We start from the raw sequence: 22,917 nt of genomic DNA on the forward strand, positions 1-22,917 counted from the left end.
CTAGTCATTAATGGCCTCAGAGGACTGGAAAATTGAAAATATCACTTCATTCTTCAGAGACCAAAGTCATGAAATTAAGACTTACTTCCATGGTTGGTAAAATTCTAGAGCCCATTATCAAGGGTGAGGTTTTGGGGTACTTGAAAGCACATGATAAAATAGGTTGAAGTCAACATTGTTTTCTTCAGGGGAGATTTTGTCTGACAAATCTGTCAGAATTTTTTGAAGTAACAAGCAGGACAGACAAAGGAAAGTCAGTAGATGTTGTTTACTTGGATTTTCAGAAGGGCTTTAACTTGGGGCTGCAAACGAAGCTCCTGAACAAGATAGGAGCCCAGAGTATTACAGTAAAGATATTAGCATTGATACAAGATTGGCTGACTCACAGAAGACAAAGAGAGGGATTAAAGAGGGCCTTTTCTAGTTGGCTGTTGTTGACCACTTGCGTTCCACAGGGGCCAGTGTTGGGTCTGCTATTTTTCCTGTTACATGTAAATAATTTGGACCATAGCATTGAATGCTTAGTGGCCAGGTTTATGGATGATACAACGATAGGTGGAGGGCAGATATTGTTGAGGAAGCAGAGAGTCTGCAGAGGGGCTTTGACAGGTTGAGAGAATGGGAAAAAAAGAGACAGATGGATTATAGCGAAAGGTGTGGCCACAACTTTGGCAGAAGGAATAAAGTTGAAGACTATTTTCTAAGTAGGGAGGGTGAGGTCCAACGGACTTGTGAGTTCAAGTGCAGGATTTCTTAAAGGTTAACTTTCAGGTTGAGTTGGGAGTAAGGAAGACAAATTCAATGTCAACATTAATTTTGAGTGGATTGCAATACTGTGAGTAGTCTTGGGCTCCGTATCTAAGGAACGATGTGTTTGTGTTAAAGAAGGTCTAGAGGGGGTTTATGAGAATGATTCTGGGGATGTGAGAGTGAACATATGAGCAGCATTTGGTGGCTCTGGGCCTGTACTCACTGGAGTTTAGAAGGATGAGGGGGATCTTATTGAAACCTACCAAATATTGAAAGGCCTGGATAGAATGAATATGATGTTTCCAGTAGTGGGAGTTTAGGACCAGAAGGCAAGGCCTCAGAATAAAAGGACATCCCTTTAGCATAGAGATGAAGAGAAATTTCTTAAACCAGAGGTGGTAAATCTGTAGAATTCACTGGCATAGAAATCTGTGGAGGCTGTCATTGGGTGTATTTGAAGTGGAGGCTAACAGGTTCTTGATTAGTAAAGATGTCAAAAGTTATAGGGAGAAGGTAGGAAAATTGAATTAAGAGCAAAAATATATCAGATATGATTTAATAGCAGAAAAGACTCGATAAACTGAAAGGTTTAATTCTGGTCCCATATGTTATGGGTTTAAAACAGAGATAGATTTCATTTTCACATTTTGGGTGATAATTTAACAGGGTACATCACATGCTCTTTCTAAAATTCTCAGGATTTCATTTTATAGCTTTAAAGAGTAATGCAATCTCTGCATTTTAATGCACATCTTCTTTCTTTTTATTAACTTTCATAATACACACAGCACAAGGAGAATAGAAATACAATTAAAATGGTATGAATGCATACCTTAAATAGGTGAATTTAGTGTGGTAAAAATACAAAACAAAAATTAAAAAGTCATTGTCCATCTCATTATACCATAATTTGAATATTTGGCTACGAATGAAGCTCCCGCAATTCTGACAAGTACCATGAGGACTGCCTTTCCAGCTCTCGCTTAGTGACAAGTTTTTATTCATTCATGGGATTTCTCCATTACTGCGGGGGGGGGGGGGGGGGCGGTGGTCAGCATCTATTGACCAACTATAATTGCTACTTAGAAGGGATGGAGGTACCCACTACTGTTTGTCTAATGACTTGCGGTGCTTTTGGGATGCAGACCCGACCAGCTCTTGAGGAATGTCTTCCCTTCAAACTAGATTGCTTTTGACCTGCTTTCATGGTCAGACTATTTTTTAGGGTTTCCTTAAGTTTCTGGGCATTGATGAAAGTGAACAAGCAGTTGATTTATTTTATTTTCTTAGAGATGGACAATGCTGGGATGTGAGCGGCATGGATGTACTTGCCACTTCTCAGTCACGATGTGCAGACTGCCACATCATATGAGGCAATGGTAATGGAAAATGACTGTGCAATCACCAGTGAACAACTATAATGATGATTTTATATTCATGGAGGAAGGTCGTTGCCAAAGGAAGATGGTTGGGCCCAAGTTATTGGGGACATTGGCCTGAAGAAATCCTGTAGAGGTGTTCTGAGGCTAATATTATTGACATGAAACAAGTACAATGTTTTTCCTTTATGCAAAGTATAACTCCAAAATTATACACTTATTCAAGAAAATGAGAAGCCAAAATTGCTATTTATTGTACTATTTTTAACTTGACAGTTATTGTATAAACTAAATATTAGATGTAAGTAACATATCTTGTTGAGTTCAACTGAATAAAATATTGACTCTTTAGTCAAATCCACAAATGTATTTCCTGTCATAAGTGATATTTATTATTTAGCTTTATTTAAGCAACTTATTTTCCAAGTAGAGTAATGCAGATGATACAAAGGTCAGTTGAAGAGCAGATAGTGTTGAAGAAACCGGGAGGCTGCAGAAGGTCTTAGACACATTAAGAAAATGGGCAGAGAAGTGGCAAAAGAAACACAATGTCAGAAAGTATACAGGCATGCAATTTGGCAGAAAAAATAAATGGGTAGTCTATGGGGATAAAACTGAAAATATCCAGATGCAAAAGGGACCTGGGAGTCCTCTTGTAGGATTGTCTGAAGGTAAACTTGCATCTTGAGTCAGTGGTGAAGAAGGCAAATGCAATGCTGACATCCATTTCAAGAGGAATAGAATATAAAAGCAGAGATGTGAGGGTGAGGCTTTATAAAACACTGGTGAGACTTCTCTTGGGAGAAATGTGAGCAATTTTGGGCTCCTCATTTAAAAAAGGATGTGCTGATGTGGGACCAGGTTCAGAGGAGGTTCACAAGCATGATTCTGGGAATGAAGGATCATCATATGAGGAACGTTTGACAGCTCTTGGCCTGTACTTGTTGGAATTTAGGAGAATGAGAGGGATCTCATTGAAACATTTCAAATGTTGAAAGACACAGAGTAGATGTAGAAAGGTTGTTTCCCATCGAGGGAGAGTCCAGGACAAAAGGGCACAACTTCAAGATTGAAGGCGATCTGCTTAGAACAGAGATGCAGAGGAATTTCTTCAGCCAGAGCAAGGTAAATTTTTGTGATAGGCTGCAGTGGAGGTCATGTGATTATGTGTATTTAAGGCAAAGATGGAAAAGTTCTTGATCAGCCAGCATATCAAAGGCTATGGGGAAAAATCCAGGGAGTGCGGCTGACCAGGAAAATGGATCAGCTCATGATAAAATGGCGGGACAGACTTGATGGGCTGGATGGCTTATTTCTGCTCCTGTATCTTATGATACCTTTTCAATTTTATGACTTCCCCATAACCTGGATGATAGTTGCACTGATTAGTGTCAAAGTGGGGTAGTGTTAAATTTGACATGACTTTGAAAGACCTTTCTGAATAAGTTTCTGTACAGGCAGATTTAGTATTCTGCTTGTCAATTTACAATTCCAAATCTGAAGAAGCTGTTATGTAATTAATTTGGATTGTTGGGTACTCAACCAATTGAGTATTCTTCTCATCTGCCAATTTTGCTAACAAGGATTGTCAAAATCACCAACGGACGAAATGTTGGAAGTGCTATCAGGAAATTAAAAGTTATCAGGATGATGACCCCCAGTGACAGCAGCCAAGTTAAGGCCACCAGAAGTGATGCAAGACATAACCTTTGGTGACTTTTTTTATGGGGTTGCTTTTGGCAAATATAATCTGCAGGCACACATTCCATTCAGTTCCTACAAGAGTGGCAATTAACATTTCATTTATTTATCATGTGGTCATTTTAGAGTCATGGCTTAATATATAAATGAAACCGACCATATTACAAATGTTTACACTGCTATTTCACCACTGAATTCTATACTGAAAATGTTACTGTCACATTAAATGCCAGCTCAGGCCATTCAAAAATAATGTTTTTTTCTGAAAGATTTATATCTGTAATAAAGTTACATTTTGAAATGTGAGGATATTTCCAGTTTGTGATTAATTATTTATATACATCTGTCTTGACTTTTTTTTTGCTTTCTAAGTTCCTATTCAAACATATTTGCATATTGCTGAATGTCGAACATGTCACAAAGAAGCACATATTTAAATCAAATAATTAAAAAATGCTTGAAAAATACTTGTAATATATTTAAAAAAGGTAACAAGAATAGTGGAGAAAGTGATTTTCATCACAAAAAAAACACATTTTAAAATTGTAATATCAGTTAATCTCCTTCAAATAATTATTTTAAATAAGAAAAAAAAAATAAGAAATTGAGGCATACATTGTCAAATAAGTCAATCTAAAACATTTGATAAACAGTCCTACTGGTATCTCTTATGGCAAAAGTTACAATGTAATTTTAAGAGGTTCTTGCAAATATAATTAATTAAAATACTGACTTTATGTCATTTAACAGACAATATGTAACATTTATTTTGTTTGGAAAATTACCCCTTAAATTCACCTCACTATCCTTTATGACTATATATGTTGGAGGGAAGAACAGGTGGTAGAATTTCAGCAATTACACTTGGTCCCAAAGATGGGTCAAGTGTATTGAGGATTGTTATGAGCAGGAACAATTTACAACATATGAGCAAATTAGGAATAAATATGTAGTTTTAAATATCTTTTTTCTGCTATCTTTAGTTAAGATCCTATTTAAGGGACAAATTAGATACAGCACTAACCTTACCACCATGTGGCAAAATAGAGACTGGTTCGAAAGGGGAGCACAAAAAATATTATTTCAAAAACTGATTCCTTACTTCAGGTGGGAACCTCCAATCAAGGGCTTGATAAATCAAGACAAGGGTGGGAATCAGATTTGGGTTATACAAATTGATCCATTTTGCAGGTCCAACATGTAAGAACAGCATGATTAACTCAATTAGAGTAAGGTATTGGCTGGGGAAATATAACTTCTTGCATCAGCTATACCTTACTCCAAAAAAGTTACATATATTCAAATTGGAAATATCAGGCCAATGTTTTCAATTTGGTCAAGAAATAGGTACTTTTTTTTGCACTCAACCTGGTCATGCCCTAAAGTGAGGCCTTTCTGGGAAGATTTGGATAATCTCCTGGAACAATAATTACTGGAATTCAATACCCTCAAGTACCTGAATTATTTTTATTGGGAAATTTGGGAAATCTAAAATGTGGCTGTCAAAATATCAATTAAAATTTCTTAAGCTTGTTTTAGCAGTGGCCAGGAAATATATAGCAGTTACTTGTAAATCAGATTCCCAACTAGGTTTAGCCCGCTGGAAGATAGAGATACATAATTGTGTTCTCCTGGAGATCACCTATAACCTCAGAAACAGGTATGATGTATTTTCATACCTAAGGTACATTGGGGTAAATCTTTAACAATTCCCCTCCCTCTTCCCCCTGGTGCTCGCAGCACCAAGGACCCTAGATAGGTTATTTGTCCATTGATGGGAGTGGGGTTTACCCGAGGTGAAGCCAATCTTTTTTCTTATTCTTTCTCTTTTCTTACTTTTTCTTCTTTCTTGTTTCTTGGGGAGGGGGTGGGAGGGTTCCTCTTATTTTGTTCTTTCTCTCTATTATCTTTTTCTACCTTTGGTTCAACATGGACACTGAATTTGCATTTTTTGTAGCATTATTATAATTTTTTTTCTTTATAATAATTGAATCACATGTTGACTCATTTTTTTTCTCACTTTAATATCGACTGAGGATCGATATTTGTATTATTTTGCTAATATTATAGATTTTGATGTTTTACTTTTTGATTATTCTTTGTTTAGATTGCATGTTGATTGAAAATTCTCAAAATAAAATATTCACAAAAAGGAATTTCAGCAATTATATGCAATTGACTCTTGACTCTTGATTTTTGGATACTTAAATTAGTTTTAAACAACTTTATGTGTCAGACAAAAGATTTAAGTGGTTTGAGAAGAACCAACTGTATTTCTTCAATGAAAATAAATAGAAGACTTGTCTAAATTACTTGCCTTAGTCCATTCACCCCAACTTTTAACAATGCTTTTACCAGCAGGGGGGTTCACTTTCTTACATATATGTGGGTAACTATATAAAATATAGCAACATTTAATGGTAATTAGAAAACCTAAACTTGTTATATTTAACATCTGGTGAAAATTGTTCCTTTAGCACACGCAGAGATAATTGATTAATTAAATAGCATTCCCTTAAAATGCACTGAGAGTTGCACTGGGAAAGAGGCTGTTACTTTGTTTTTCCATATGTTTCCCTCCTCTAAAGTATAATGCAATATATCTTAAGATAATTGTACTTTATTTAAATGGATTATTTTTTAGACCTCATTAACACATTGTAAAATTTCCAATTTTGCTGAGGTTAGTAAAATTTATACAAATTAATAAAAAAGATTCCAAAGCTCGTAAAATTGCATGTGGAATTTATTTTGCACTGTTTCAGAATTCATATCCTTTTGGAAAGTGAGTTAAAGATGGTCGTGGTCAGAGGATAAAATATGCAATTGTGAATTAACAACTCATCTTACATTCTGATAAGAAAATCAGACTGGGTTTATTGACCATTATATGCTTTCATCATAACCATTACCCTGTCTCCAAGTTTTGTATATTAATCTTTTAATTGCATTGTGTCAAATGCATACTGTTTAACTCCAAAGGAGAAAGATATTTCAGCCATTGCTGAAATATATTTAATATAAAATATAATATTTATTTTTTAATATTTAATTTTTTAAATTAAAACATTTAAATATGCAGCACGGTAACAGGCCATTTCAGCTCATGAGTCCGTGCCGCCCAATTTAAACCCCATTAACCTACATTTCCGGTACATTTTGAATGGTGGGAGGAAACCGGAGCCCCTGGAGAAAACCCACGCAGACATGGGGAGAACGTACAAACTCCTTACAGACAGCGCGGGACTCGAACCCAAGGCCAGTCATGATTGCTGGTGCTGTAAAGGCATTGCGCTAACTGCAATGCCAACAGTCCTGCCAATGTTGGTGGGAGATCTGTACATACCAAAAAGCCAGATGCTTGAGATTCAGACATTAGAAATTGCTCTTAATTGCTCAATTTGAGGTTAAATTCTAACATTTTATTGCAATGAAATAACATTTGTTTAGTTTATGGCATTTTATTCAAAAGTTTAAATTGTAAATCAAAAATAATTTTGATACTCTCATTCCAAAACCGAATGAGACTGCAAACTAAGATGGTAATAATAATAAAACTTTAAAAATATTTGTAGTTCCTTTATAATGATACAGCTACATCATGTAAATTAGTGTGGTTCATTTGGTTTAAAGAATTTTTATGATATGATGCAAACAAATGAACTCTACTTTGAAAAACCACTTGATATAAATATTCTGGATAATAATACATCAATTTGAGTTTTATCCTGTACATTACATAAACCTCCTCAGGAATATAATTTTCTGAGAAGTGTTTAGCGATGCAGTTTAGTAACGCTATCAGAATCATTCTAAATTAAATTTTAATAATGTCATTCATCTATCAGGAGTGTGGGTGTAAATTCAGAATTGGAGCCTTGAATCATCAGTTATTAACCACTTCTATTAATTTGGGAATATGTTGCTGTGAAGGTCACATTAATCGTGCTCCTATTACATTATCATCAATGATACAGATGCAAAGCACAGCAATCTAAAAAGGTGAACAGGCATAAATGAAAGCTGCTATTGAAAACCAAAACAACCACATCTTGTAATGAATATACTTATTATGGAGCTATTTTACCTTAACTATTAAAGCTGTTCTTTCCGTAGGGATTGATTTGATGAGATTTTGTTTTTCGACAAATTTGACTGTATTTCATTGTGGGTAAAAAGGTGCCAAATTCATGAAGTGATGTTTACGACCTCAAAGCTGACTGAAAGATGTTTGGCTCAAGTAATATTTTTCTGGTTCATCTGAAACAGCATTAGATTCACAAATATGTACGAGTGTTTTAGCACTTCTATTAAATTGAATTATGATGGGTGAAGTAGTGATTAGTCAAATATTCAACAGTTTAAATAGGCAAGAAGCCTTTGGAAGCATCAACAGACATATCATTGAAATGATGTAAATGAGGCTTGATGACCAACTTCTGCTGGCCTTCAGTCTTCATTAAGGTCTTATGCTTATCTATGCTCTTCTGGTAGTGCAAGGCATAATTTCAAGTCGACTATTTTTTTTTACTCGAATTAAGAACAAAGAGAGGAAACTGACAAAAAATTAACTAAGTATCATTTCTTCCATGATTTTCCACTAAAAAGGTTGATCAAATTCCCCTCCATTCAGTGTAGTTGATAGCTAAAGCTGTATAGTCATTAAGATGAGTTTGAATGGGAATAATGGCCCAGTATGAGCTTCACCTTAAAACACAATACAAGAGTTTAGACTGAAGCAGAATGAAATATGTCATTTAGGTGGTAAGGATGCAGAAAAGATGTATGAAATTTTACCAGGACAAGTGGGCTTGAATTATAAGGAGAGGGTGAAAGGGCTGAAATTTTTCTTCCCGGAGTACTTTTTTTCCCCCCAGAGTAGGGGAGTCTAAAAAAAATATAGGCTACAGATTTAAGGTGGGAGGGAAAGATTTAAAGAGGGGCACTTTTCACACACAGCGAGTGTTAGGTACGTGGAACGAGCTGCCAAAGGAAATGGTGAAGATGGAACTGTAATGTTTAAAAGACATTTAGATAGATACAAGGACAGGAAAGGTTTAGAGGGATTATAGGCCAAATGCAGGCTGATGGAACAACCAAAGGTTGTCATAAACAAGTTGACCGAATGGTCTGATTTTTGTGCTGTGAAACTCTATGACTAATACATGGACTAGTTCCAGGATGTACCTTAAGGCACTGGAGAGTTATCTACAATGTTGTTTCCACACTGGGCAGCACAATTAACTTAGTGTAGTGGTTAGCGCTGCACTGTTACAAGGCCAGCGACCTAGGTTTGAATCTGGCACCGTCTGTATGGAGTTTATATGTTCTCCCCATAATCTGTGTGGCTTTTGCCTGGGAGATCCAGTTTCCTCCCACCTTTCAAAACGTACAGAGTTGTAGGTTAAGCACAGGTCTCAATGGCCGGCATCAGCTTCTATTATACTGTAAATATATTTTAAAAATTAAAATAATCCTACAGATCTAGTGGCAGGATAAGCAAACAAATACAATTTTACTCTCCCAGGCACAGGTTTAATTGCACTCAATCTGCTCCACTGGAAAAAGCATGTTGTTTGCTTAACTGCCATCAGACTCCTTCAACAGACATTCTTTTCTGATCGCTGGGCAAGGGATTCCAGGTAGACAGAGGAAATGAATCAAGAATGTTCTCAAATCCTCCTTTAAAAAGTGTAACAAGCTCACCAATACATGTGAATCCCTGGCCTGTGACCTTTCAAAATGGGGATGCAGGATTCAGGATGGTATTAAGTAGAAATATGCAGAAGACAACCATAAAGAGCAAGAGTGCACACACCTATAAATTCCTCAGTTCAATCCAATCAAGCACCTCCTTCCTACCTCTAGCAGAGAATATGGGTGGCCTTGTAGCCTCATCAGCCACCTCAAACCCACAAAACAGGAGTGGAAGTAAAATTTTCAGATTTAGTCTCAGAGTACATATGACATCACACAACCCTGAGATTCTTTTTTACTGCGAGCGAGACAGAATTATCACTAATTGGTAGTGCAAAAAATAAACTGTACACAGCATAAACATGTAAACAAATAGAAGAACTATAAACAGAAAATGAATGTAAACAAACTGTGCAATACACAAATATCAAAAGAATATCAATGAAGTGTACAAGTAAGTGTCCTTAAATGGGTCTCTGATTATTTGTTGAGGAGTCTGATGGTGGAGGGGTAGCAGCTGTTCCTGAACCTGGTGGTGCGAGTCTTGTGGCACCTATACCTCTTTCCTGATGGCAGCAGCGAAACAGAGTGCGTGGCAGGCGGTGTGGGTCTTTGATGTTGCTGCTGCCCTCCAATGACAGCATTCCTTGTAGATGTACTCAATAGTGGGGAGAGTTTTGCCTGTGATGTCCGGGGCTGTGTCCACTACCTTTTGGAGGGCTTTATGCTCAGAGGTATTGTTGTTCCCATACCAGATCGTGATGGAGTTGGTCAGCACACTTTCCACCACACCTCTGAGGAAATTTGCCAAGGTTTCTGGTGTCATACTAAACCTCCGCAAACTCCTCAGGAAGTAGATGTGCTGACGTCCTTTCTTCATGATGCCATTGGTGTGTTGGATCCAGGAAAGATCCTCTGAGATAGTGACTCCCAAGAACTTACTCACTCTTTCCACCTCTGATCCCCCAATGACCACTGGCTTTCCTTTCCTGAAGTCAAGAATCAGCTCCTTAGTTTTGGTAACATTGTTATTGGTGCATCATTCAGCCAAGTTTCAATCTCCATCCTATCTGCTGACTCATCTCCTTCCTTTATACAACCCACTACTGTGGTATCATCAACAAATTTGTAGATGGTGTTATTGTTGTACCGAGCTACACAGTCATAGGTGTAAAGTGAGTAGAGCGCAGTGGGGGGGGGGGGGGGGGGAGGGGGGGTGTAAGGACGCAGCCTTGTGGTGCTCTGTACTGATGGAGACTGTGAAGGAGAAGTTCTTACTAATCTTCACTGATTGTGGTCTGGAGATGAGGAAATCCATGATCCAATTACACAGAAGGGTGTTAACTCCCAGGTCTTGGAGTTTGCTGATCAGTTTTGAGGGGATGATGGTATTAAATGCTGAACTGTAGTCGATAAAGAGCATCCTGATGTATGCATCTTTGCTGTCCAGGGCTTTGTGTAGAGCCAGTGAGATGACATCTGGCATAGATCTGTTTCTATGATAAGCGAACTGGAATGGATCCATATCACTGCTCAGACAGAAGCCGATATGTTTCATCACCAGTCTTTCAAAACTCTTCATCACTGTTGATTAAAGTGCTACTGGTCAATAGTCATTAAGGCAGGTTACTATATTCTTCTTGGGCACCTGTATGATTGACGCCTGTTTGAAACAGGTGGGCACCATGCCATGCTAGAGTGAGTTATTGAAGATATCCATGAACATCTTGGTAAGTTGGTCACCACAGATCTTTAATACTCTGCCAGCTACTCCATCTGGGCTGGATGCTTTCCTCGGATTCACTCTCCTGAAGGCGGTATGTACGTTATCCTCAAATACGGACAGGATGGGATCATCAGGGGACATGGGGGTGCAGAGGGATGTTTCTTCACTCTTACTGTTGTCAAATTGGGTGTAGAAGGCATTGAGTTCCTCTGGGAACTGCTACTTTACCAGATTTGGTTTTATAACATGTTATGGCATTTAGGCCCTGCCACAGCGGACAGGTGTCCCTTGTTTCCATTTTCATCTGGAATCTCCACCATGCAGAAGATAGCTTTCCACAGGTCACATCTTCTCCTGCTGTACTGATCTGGACCTCTGGACTTAAATGCCTGTGATCTGGCTCCCAGCAGGTTCCAGATTTCACTGTTCATTCAAAGCCTCTGGTTGGATATCTCTTGTCCAAGTAGGTCCTTGGACAAGAGATATCCTTTTGTCCAAGGGCCTACTTCAGAAGAAAGGCCAATGCATCAGTTTAACTGCAGTAGGTGCAGCTTGTGTCTATTTGAAATATTACAGTAGTCTCCAGGGCAACATGTTGATAGCATGCCACACCATTTGTTCACAAGTTTCTTGTACAATTGTATTTTTAAAACAATCATGATAATAAGAAATTGGAAAGGAAAGCCTGAAAATTTTAGTTGGTAAGGGTTGTCCTTTGCATTACTTTTGCTTTTCACCCTCCATATCAAAAAGCCTTTCTTAAACCTACTACAAGTAGAACCAGGAACAACTTAAAGTTCTGATTGCTGGCGCTGTAAAGGCATGACAAAGGTATTCAAGTCAATTTATTGAGCTCCACCATTAGCTTTGCAAAAGGAAAGGGAACTAGGAGATCGCTGAGAGTCTTAATTGCACAAAATATAAAAGCTGCCAATTGAAAAAAGCTGCTATTGTTGGCAATTTTGCTTTAGTCTGATTCAAACTGGGGTGGCATGGTTGGTGAAATGGTTAGTGCAATGCCTTTACAACAATGCCTTTACAGCGCCAGCAATCAGAAGTAGGGTTCAAATCCTGCACTGTTTCTAAAGAGTTTGTACATTCCCCCTGTGTCTGTGTGGTTTTTCTCTCGGAATTTCTTCCCACCGTTCAAAACATACCGGGAGTATGGATTAATTGGTGGTAAATTGGGTGGCATGGACACGTGGGCAGAAGTTGCCTGTTTCTGTGCTGTATATCTAAATTTAAATTATGTTTGTTAACAGAATAGTGTCGATATAACTTGCTTTATTCCAGCAGAGTGCACACTTCTGTTCTTTCACTACAGATGTTAGTGTAGTCCCTGAATTCTGAAATGATCCTGTTGCTGGTGTTTGGAACATTATCAGCTGCAGGGCATTTACACCTTCAAAAAAAAACCTTCAGCTTTTCAATCGAAAGTGATCAATGGAAGCTCATTCATTTGACTCTAATGCCTATCAAAGGTTTTAATTTCTTATTCCATTCTACATCTTTCAGATCACTATTAAAAGGACAAAGAATATTTATTGTGCAATTAGATGGGAAGGAATAGCTCTTCAAAAAGAATTTTGCAAATTGGAATGTGTGTCTTTTACGACCCCATGTTTCTGGGATGAATCAAGTGTCCTTAATTTTTGCTTTTTTTTAAAAAAAACTCAAAAAGCTATATTCTTCATAGCTGAGTTAGTAGATGTTGGGACCATTATAGACCTTAATCAGAGCATTAGCTTTATGAATGTTAAAGGATTATCATGAAGATATTCTGATTTTTCAACTGTCTGAGATAAGAATTTAATTTTTAAATTGAGAAAAACAATAATGGAGAAAAAGGTCCATGTGTTTGTTGACAACATATATAGGATTAAATGATTGATTGTGACATTAGATATGAATGCTTAAAATAGATATTGACTTTCAGGTGGCTAACTGGGAGATAGGACGGCTGCGCACAAATTCTTGTCGAGAGACGAGCCTTTTTGATGGTTATGCATTATTTTAATATGCTGGTGGGATGTTCATATGACATAGAGCAGTGCAATATAGGAACAGTACTTCAACCCATGAAATTTGCACTAAACATGATGCCGAAATTAAACTAAAACGCTACTGCTGTCGCTTCGTGCTCCAAAAATGTTAAAAAATGCTTTCCAACAGCAAAAGCATAAACTACAACGTGTTCTAATTAACTAGACACAATAAACTGTCATTATCGATGCAAAATATTCTGCAGAATTAATGACCCATATTTTTACTTTACTCCACACAATAAATGCCACATCGGTAGTGGAAATAACTGAACAATTGTTGATCTTTTTGGCTGCTGAATATGTGGAGATTTGATATTGGTGGACAGAACAACAGTGCTTATTTTTAGCAGGGATTTGTACATGTCGACAGTGCAAGACTCTGTTGTTGAGCCAACATTGTATCATTTGTCTCAGTTGGTAATAACCAACAAGAATCATTTCAAATCAATATTTGCCATTTTTGGACATTCAGCACTGAAAAATTCTAAATTAAAACTGTTATTTTTGCTTTATCATTTGAAGTCCAAGGTCCAATTATGAAAAGTCAGCTCATTCATAAACAGGAAATGAGCCATGTTGTCTATCTCACTGCACAAATATTTTAAATTTTGGAGGGTGGAAATTACCCATCTTAGATTGTTCTGAACACAATAGTAACCATCTGGTGGAATCTGGAGTCGCAGGTATGCACGGAGCTGGTTAGCAAGCAGTCTCTTTCCCAAAATTGGTAGAGTTTCAACAGACAATTTTAAGACTGCCCATTTTAATATTGTTCTAACATAGCCTGTTAATGACTGAAGAGTTTAAACGACTTTGCTCTTCTGCATTATTGTGAAACCAACAGTTTCTGTACAGTTGGGTAAAAATAATCAGTTTTGCAGACAAGGTTTTCTAAGATGTTATGTGTATCATTTACAAAAGTACACCTCCACAGGGTATACCACAATGAGATTTAATAGAATTGTTCGTTCAACATCGCACTTCCCACCTCCACAATACTTGGGTAATGCACAGAGTTCAAACCATGTTCCTTTCAAATTTTTTTTTCACATTTGAGGCCTGACTTACCTCAGATGTTTTCTCCAGCAGTATGACTTAGTTCACACTGTTATTCCACTTTGAGCTGTATCCACCAGTTATTGCACATCGAACCACCACAGACCTTCCACACTGGAATTATTTTCTCAAACTTCCACATCCACTTTATCTCTCCACATCTTGGACATCATCTTCAAAATCTATCTCATCAACCAAACCTTCAGTCACCTCTGCCGCTTTTCCTAATTATTCCTCATTTCACAAATTGTTTTTCTAAAGAGCCCTGGGAGATTCTGCTTTGATCATAATAATGGATATAAAAGTTTAAGTTGAGGCTTTTATTGCATGAACTGCAACTAAATGCTGTTATGATTTAGTGAAAAACAAGCTGACCTCTAATCATTTGCAGGATGAGTAGGTAGTTGTTTTTTTTTGCGGTTTCTGGTGGGGGATGGTGTGAGACACAACTGAACTGGCTTCTGTCATTGAAGACCAGAGGAGAGCAATACGTTCAAAACTTACTTCATGAGCTCAGGATCCTCCTTATCATCCTTGGTAGGTGTTAATTTCTGTCCACTTTTCTTAGCACGTGGGCAACCTGACAAGCTGTAAAAACAACCAGAATAGGACTGACTGGCAATGAAGGGGATGACTGCTGTTGTTCCATATCGACGCATCTCACGCAAATGAATAATTTTGATTGCTGTGCGTTAGTTGAGAAGATATTTGGGAAGAAGTTACTGATTGTGATAATAGGTGTTGAACACTTAATAAAGATGGTCCCCATCTTTATGTTGTTAAGATGATAATATTTCCTAAATTTTTCTACCCATTTCAAGCTGTCCCAATTTTTATTCCAAAATCTTATTTTGATAATATTGATTCTAAGATTTCATCTTATATTTGGAATGGTAAGGGGACCAGATTGAATAAGCTTCACTTACAGCAACCTAATAAGGTGGTATGGCCTTACCAAATTTGAGATTTTATTATTGGGCAGTTAATATTATTTTTTAGATTTATTACTTTGATAAATTTGATAATCTAGATTTGGAATTGAGATCTGCCCAGAATTATTCCTTAGCTTCTTTTTCGGACCAGCATTACCTTTTAGACTATCTAAGATCAGTAAGTAGATTTCCAATCCAATTATTAAATATTCATTATGTATCTGGTTTCAATTTCAAAGGTTTTTTGAACTAAAAAGATTTACCTTGGCTAATATTATATATCTTAATTATTCTTTTGCACCATCTACTCTTGACCGAACCTTCCTTATTTGGAAGATTAAAGGAATTAACTCTTTTGTAGATTTATTCACTGATGGCGGTTTGATGTCTTTTGAACAACTTTCTACCAAATATAATTTATCATACATGCATTTTTTTAAAGATATCTACAGATTAGAAATTTCCTGAATATGGTAATGTCTAATTACCGAACATTACAACAACCAGTTTTACTTGACAATTTGTTCCAATTAAACCCTTTTCAGAAGGATTTAATTGATACTATTTATGTTCTTATGTTAAATTTGAGATCAGTCCCCATAGATAAGATTCAACAAACATGAGAATCGGAACTTTAACTGACATTATCTCCTGAAACATGGTAAGAATTACTAGACTAGTTAATACTTCTTCACTTTGTGCATGTCATTCTTTAATACAATTTAAAATAGTTTATACATCTTGTCTGTCTAAAGAAAAACTAGCTCGCATCATTCCTAATATGAGCTTTACTTGTGATAGATACAATACGGAGGCAGTTTCATTGACACACATGTTTTGGTCATGTCCTGGATTAGAAAAATTTGGAAAGATATTTTTAAAACTCTATCAATGATACTGGTTATTTAATTACAACCTCACCCCTTAACTGCTCTTTTTGGAATTACAGAAGTAGGTTGTTTACCTACTTCTGCATATTGAGTTGTAGCTTTTTCTACACAATTAGCTAGAAGAGCCCTTTTACTTAAATGGAAAGTCTCCGATTCTCCTACATTATTTCAATGGCTTCCTCATGTTAAGTATTTCTTAAATCTAGAGAAAAAAAAAATCAGGTCGTACTTTAGATACAACTACTAAATTTGAAAAAAACATGGAAACCATTTATTGATTACTTTCATGGGATATAACTGGCATTATTCTATGAATGGCCTGTTTCCGCTCTGCAAATGGTTATATGGTTATAATTAACTCTTCCTTTCCAGACATAATATAATTCTTGCCGTTTTTGTTATCTGTCGATGTGGACCAAAGCTAGGTTTTCAAATAATCAACAGATCCTCAGGATAGACCACTCATTTTTTAAACTTTAAAAAAATTTTTTTTTTAGTTAATTAGTTGTTTTTATTATACATTATTATAATTTCTTTATCTCTCTTTGTTAGGAGAATTATTTCTAATATGTCACATTTTCACTCTTTGGAATTTATATGATACTTATACTTGGACAGACCATTTTAATTGTGTTATTTCTATTCTTACACATATTATGAAATCTTAATAAAATGATTGAAAAAGGAAAGAACACTTAATACAGTATTTCTCAACTTATAGTCAGTGTGTTTATTATAAGTGATTTGCAGCAATATGGTTAAGACAAATATGACTGATATAACAAACAAATAATATGTAAAACAAAGTTGTAACTTTGATGACAAAAAAAATTTCAAATTCCCACCATAATAAAACAAAAAATTCCTTTTGATTGCCATTTGTTAAGGGGCTCATGCTTGCCTTCTCATATACCCCAGTGGTGATCTGCAGGTTTGTTATGGGTGGTCTGCAATAAGTGAAGGAATACTTAAGATGGACTGTGGGTGAAGAAAGGTTAAGAACCATTGGCTTAATAGATTAGATATTAGGTGGATAACTGGGAGCTGTTCTGATTGCCCATCAATTCTTGCGATCATGAGACTCTGGTCTTTTGGAATAGTGTGCATTAAATCCATGTGCTGGTGTGCTGTTCAAGGTGAGCAAATGCCCTGCTGCAACTCTGGGCAAACTTGAATCAGGCAACTCTCAGGTTGTGTTAACTTTCCGTTATGTGGATCTGGGAGGTCAGCTGAAGCTAAGGGCCACATTGACCAGCAGTTTGTTTTGGAACAGATCAACCGGTCTTCAATTCGCTAACATTTAGGTGAAATTATTAGCTTGCCTTTCAGGCCACTGAGTGCCAAAGTTGGTAGGAGAGCCACCATGTGCACTAGCCCCTAACTTTGTCAGAGGAGCTTGATGCCCACATTCAAGAATTTTCCACATGAAACGGGTGGGTACTCTAACTTAGCAAGGGAGAGGTCCATATAAAAATGAATTGACAGACTTTAGTGCTGTCTGAATGGTGAATCTATGGGGCCTGGCTCAGTTAAATCAGTCCCAGAGGTTTGCTGAGTCATTCTGTTAGTTTTATTTGTGGACTTATCAGTGCATTTAAATTAAACTGGTCGTCTCAATAAAACTAGTGGGCATGTCATGTTAATAAGTGTTCATACACTATTATTGCCAACAGTAATTGTCATTCCTTCTTTGCAGCATTAAAAGCCTTTCAGGGTAGTCGGTCATTCTGTTAAGTTTTTGATTCCTAGATTGTACAGAGAGATAGCTTCTCACAAATTATTTCACTGCTTTGTCATTAATTAAAAAATGAATAATGAATTCAGGACATTGATTAATAAGACAGACTTGGAGTCTAAAAGTGAATTAAACTGTACTGTAATTGAACAGTTCAAATATATACAGAATTTAAATTAAAAAAGTACGGTTCAAACCAATGAAAGTCATTACCAGGAAACCTAGACCCTATTAACACTGAAGTGATGTATAGTATTTTTAAAATTTCTTATTTAATTCTTGTATTTTAAACTGCCCAGTATAGAATGGTTCAGAATAGTTCTATATGATAAACATAAAACTTCAACAGCAACTTTCAAATATTTCTGTGTGAGGATCCTTCCCAAATATTGCCAACTTCATGGAGAACCCTCTGCCCTTGACTCTAGATAAAGGAAACCAACAACACACTTAATGTACATAGCGACAAAGGTATGGAAAGAAGTAACACAGATTAAAAAAAACAGAATTCCAAGCTCTTTTGAAACAGTGCTTTGAAGACACAGATGTGGACTAAAATCTGAAGATCTCCCTGAACTTTCTTCAAGGTTTGTAAATTCCAGTCTTAGAACAAATGAACCAGTTGTCCAAACCTGAGCAAAATAAAATCATCCTGATATTATGAAAAAAATAATGGTGATTGCTGTTGTAATCCTCACCTTCTATGAGAAGTATAATTCCCCGTCACATGACCAGAGCCATCACAACCAGGAGTTGGACACCTTAGATTGAAACAAAAGTTAGTTTAACATGTTCTTCAGATTCCTCTCAAATGAAAATCATTCTAAACAACAAAATGGTTGCTTTGAAACTGAATCACTTAATGTAGCTTTAACAGTACTGGCTCTCGTCCAAAACACAAAGAATTATTGATCTTGTAAAAGGCTATTTCCTCCAACTTTTCTCTAAGAATGATAGAAAAATGGCCAAAGCAGACATTCATCTATCAGCAGAACTTTGCAGAGAGTCTGACTCAAAATCTAGCCTGAAAATAAATATATTTTAAACTGCAAGGTTTTCGATTGTGCAGCAAATATTAAAAAGAACTTGCTCCTTTTAGACCTGCATTGCAGAAATTAGGTATTTCTATTATGTGTGGACAGCCATTGTTAATTGCAGCAATAAGATTTTACTGGAGAATTTTTTTATTAGTCAAGTGATTAAAATAATGTTATGTTTTATGAAATAAAAGGAAGATGTGACCTCTCAAAAAGCAAGTGTACCTGAGTTCTGAAGAGTGGGCAGCCATTAGGTTTCTTAGACTTTTATCTGCTAAAGGACAACCAGAAAGGCTGCAATAGAAAGTAATATAAATGAATAAAGATGTATTTTTACAACAACAATTAAACAAATAATTTACTGAATTTTTATTGGGCCGCAAATAATTCAGTAGCAGTTGCAGAAAAAAAAAATCCACTCAAAATACCTGCGGTGCGAAGCATAATTTCCAGTTATGTGACCACTGCCATCACATCCAGGAGTTGGGCAACTGAAAGATTGTTGAAGAAACAGAGAGCACTTAGAAGGGGGAACTTCCTTTTATAATGCAGAAACTGTCTACGAGAAATGTATCTGAACAAAACTCAGTAAGATTGCTGGGTCTATCAGAGTCTTCTATTCTAATTAATTGTCTAATATTAATCTAGCTTTGCTTGTTCAAAATAAAGCATGTAGATGCAGTTTCAGAAGTTTAAATATGTTCTAGCTCTGCTTCTTTAAACTATAAATTGCAAGTTGTTTGAAAGGAGAAATAATCTTTATTTAAATTTCTGTGCCACCATCATTACTTAGTGATTCAATGAAAGGCACCCACTAAGCAACTGGACGATTGGATATACAACTATAATGGAAAATGGAAATTCAGCATATAAGGCAGTTCTATAGCTCAAATTTACAACAATATGCTTTAGTAATAAAAAGAATTACAAAGTCTCATTATATTAACTCAGGCACACCAGTACTTTGTGTAACAAGGTAACAAGATATTCAAGCAATAAGCATACTTACGTTATTAATTCCTTCTTGGCATCTTTGCATGAAAATTTCAGTTTCATACTGGAGCTTGTAACTTCCCCTGGGTACTTTTTATCTTCCAAACTTTCATCCATCACTTCAAGATCTCCTGCCTCTGAGGAAGGGAATGAAGAGGTGGCAGGTTCCATCTAGAATCATAAAGATGTTTGATTAGTGACCATAGACTCTTTCACTTCCTTTATCTTTCTGAGATCTGTAATGACAATAGATTAGTTCTCACTCCTCACTCCTCACAAATTCATTAAACATTGAACCTTTCAAAATGAGTGCACAATGGCTGCAGTTTGCCATAGGAATTGGATTCTGAAATTTTCAGCTGATTACTAAATAATTTTTGAATTGTATTAATATTTCCAAAGAGCTGTCAGTCACTCATCTGCTCATGGAACAAGGTGTCAGAAGTCCATTGTAACCTAATGTTAACATTGTTGGCAATAGTAGTAGATCAGGCCAATGGCATATCCATGTTATAAATATAATTTGAATTGAGCTATTTATGATTATTTATTGATACTTTTGGTATTTTTTATGACCACCTCAATGTCCACCCTCTAATCAATGATCAATATTCTATCACTCCTGACATTTTTAATTTCCAACCGGCCTCAGAACCAAGTCCTGAGCTAAGATCTTTTGATTGTTGACAGCTGACTACCTTTCCATGCCCCCAGGACATAACAGGGTCTCTCTCTCTCTCTCTCTCTCTCTCTCTCTCTCCATGCCCCCCCCCCCCCAACCCCCCACAACCCTCCCTCTCCTGTTACCACAATTCCGCAGACCTGGCCTCAGTCCAGGATGCATGTTTGAAATGGAATTCCTCAGGTGAATGAGGAGGGTGTTGGTCTACCATGCAACATTTAGATTGTGCCCTTATAAAGCCACAGTACCATTTTCTGATGCCTTGATGAAGGTCTCAAGCCCAAAACATTGGTTATCTATCTTTATTTTTGCTATATAAAGTACACTGTTTGCTCTGCTGAGTTTCTCCAGCATTGTGTTTTTACTTCAACCGGTGTCTACAGACTTTCAAGTTTTACCACCATTTTCAGGTCTTTGTTTTTTGAGAAGCTGGAAATTATTTAGATTCACATTCACTCTATGTTGAGAAATATCTTCACTTGATATTTAAATTAGATCAGGAAAGTATTGTAAATGGAATCTTAGAACAGCTTCTATCCAGCTGTTCCAGAGCCTCTAGGGTCCAATTTTATCTCAGTGATCTGAGTCTGAATGCAAAATTAGATTTCACACTGGCCAGGTGTTTTCACCAAAGGATCAAGAAAGAATAATTTAATTTAAAGCACCTGTTAATAACCTGCAGTTCATGTTCTCAAAAATCCCTCTGTTGCCTAGGACCTGTTCCCTGCACTCTCATCACAGTCCAGTCCTTTATTTAAAATTGAGAGAAATTGCAAAAGGGAAGACCATGTAACTTCAACTTTTTGTTTTGCTATTTTGCAATCAAAATGACAAAATGCAAGAACATTCAAAGTAAAGCAATCAAACAGCATCAAAAGGAATAAAAAAATCCATTGCCATTGCCCTGATAGTGAATTATAATAATACAAATCCTTTTAAGTACGGAATGCCTTTTAGAGCTTGCACATTCGTTAACACACAAATCATAGTTACTTTTTTTTTGTAGGGCATCTTTGAGGTTGCAAGGCAATCATATATTTTCAACGAGGTACACATGACTGATTATTAAAATTTCCTGCATTGGCAGTTGGAGCTTTTAGCTAAAATGGCAGGAAGGAGAAACTAAATGCTGAGTTAATTCGGATCACCCTTATGAACTGGTCACTATTTGTTGGTGAAAGTACAAATGAAATAAATTACTTGCAAATGGTGCATCCTTCATTAAAACGGAGTTTGTTCTGAAGCCAAACCTTTCATTGTTTTTTGTTGCTAAGAGCACCAACTACAGAAAAACAGGAGGCTTCTCAAATTAGCACAGGTAGTCCCCGACTTACAATCGTAATGGGATCCAAAGAATCGGTCATATCTCGGAATGGATGCAAGTCAGAATTGTGCCTGTACATGCAGAATAGTGAAGTCTTAAAGCAAACTTAATTAAATCTTTTTTTCATTGTACATTTACAATAACAAAGCTTCCTGAATTTGTTGATCAACCTTGGCAACTCTTACCACATTCTGGTCCACGGTTACCTTGTTAGTCGGCATTCCGGGGCTGGGTGCAGCCATCTTGATTTCTGTGTGTATGCATGAGTCTTCAGTCAAACCCTTTGGTGGGTTTGGGTATTGAAGTTTGGTTGGCACACGCACAAGAGTTAAGCTCCCTGACAATATTGAAATTGCATCCTTAATACTTGCAGGTGCGCCAACTGAACTCCAATACACAAACCCACAAGATGTCCCAGGACCCTGGAATGTTGACTAACAGGCTAAGTATGCATATTTTGGCTCTTACATGCCCTGTTATAGTTTGTGAAATTCAAATAAACATGTACATTTTATACATCTTATATATATTTTTTTAACGTGCAGGTGGTTGTAAGTTACATAAGGTGTAAGTCGGAAACTACCTGAAAATCAAGTAAGACACTTCCAAGGGCTCACCTCTTCAGATTCTTCCTCCCTTTGTCTGCTTGGCTTTGTGTAGTCAATAGGGCCATCATATTCATCTTGTTTGGAAGTTTGACTGGACTGTGGAGAACCCATCACACTGCTACATGTACTGCTGCTACCGTGAAGGTATGAGGACGACAAGTCTGCTGATCTCACATTAGAGCTTAAAGTAGAGAACACATTCTCTCTTTTTCGTTTTTTATTCATACTGAGGTCCAGAGTTCCATTTTCATCCACCTCAATGTCCATGTTCTGCAAAATAATTATTTAAGGATTTTACCACAAAGTAATTTGCTTCATATTTTTGAAAAAGCAATGAATTGCTCCATTCATTTGGTCAGGAT

The 22,917-nt window shown here is 36.6% G+C and overlaps 1 protein-coding gene across 8 annotated transcripts in view; it reads right to left on the minus strand.

Moving 5' to 3' along the window:
- The window catches only part of myt1b (myelin transcription factor 1b), a 127,778-nt gene that overhangs the window by 19,812 nt on the left and 85,049 nt on the right, over positions 1 to 22,917 (minus strand). For 7 of the 8 annotated variants that reach the window (XM_069883902.1, XM_069883904.1, XM_069883906.1 and 4 more), the window contains 6 exons: positions 22,565 to 22,825; positions 19,958 to 20,112; positions 19,377 to 19,439; positions 19,174 to 19,242; positions 18,610 to 18,672; positions 14,859 to 14,942 (listed from right to left, as the gene is read on the minus strand). In XM_069883902.1, the coding sequence (XP_069740003.1) occupies positions 14,859 to 14,942; positions 18,610 to 18,672; positions 19,174 to 19,242; positions 19,377 to 19,439; positions 19,958 to 20,112; positions 22,565 to 22,825 (695 nt within the window). The remainder of the gene's footprint in view (positions 1 to 14,858; positions 14,943 to 18,609; positions 18,673 to 19,173; positions 19,243 to 19,376; positions 19,440 to 19,957; positions 20,113 to 22,564; positions 22,826 to 22,917) is intronic. The other variant, XM_069883907.1, reaches the window with a different exon arrangement.

This window comes from Narcine bancroftii, chromosome 6, assembly GCF_036971445.1.
Source record: "Narcine bancroftii isolate sNarBan1 chromosome 6, sNarBan1.hap1, whole genome shotgun sequence".
Lineage (NCBI taxonomy): Eukaryota > Metazoa > Chordata > Chondrichthyes > Torpediniformes > Narcinidae > Narcine > Narcine bancroftii.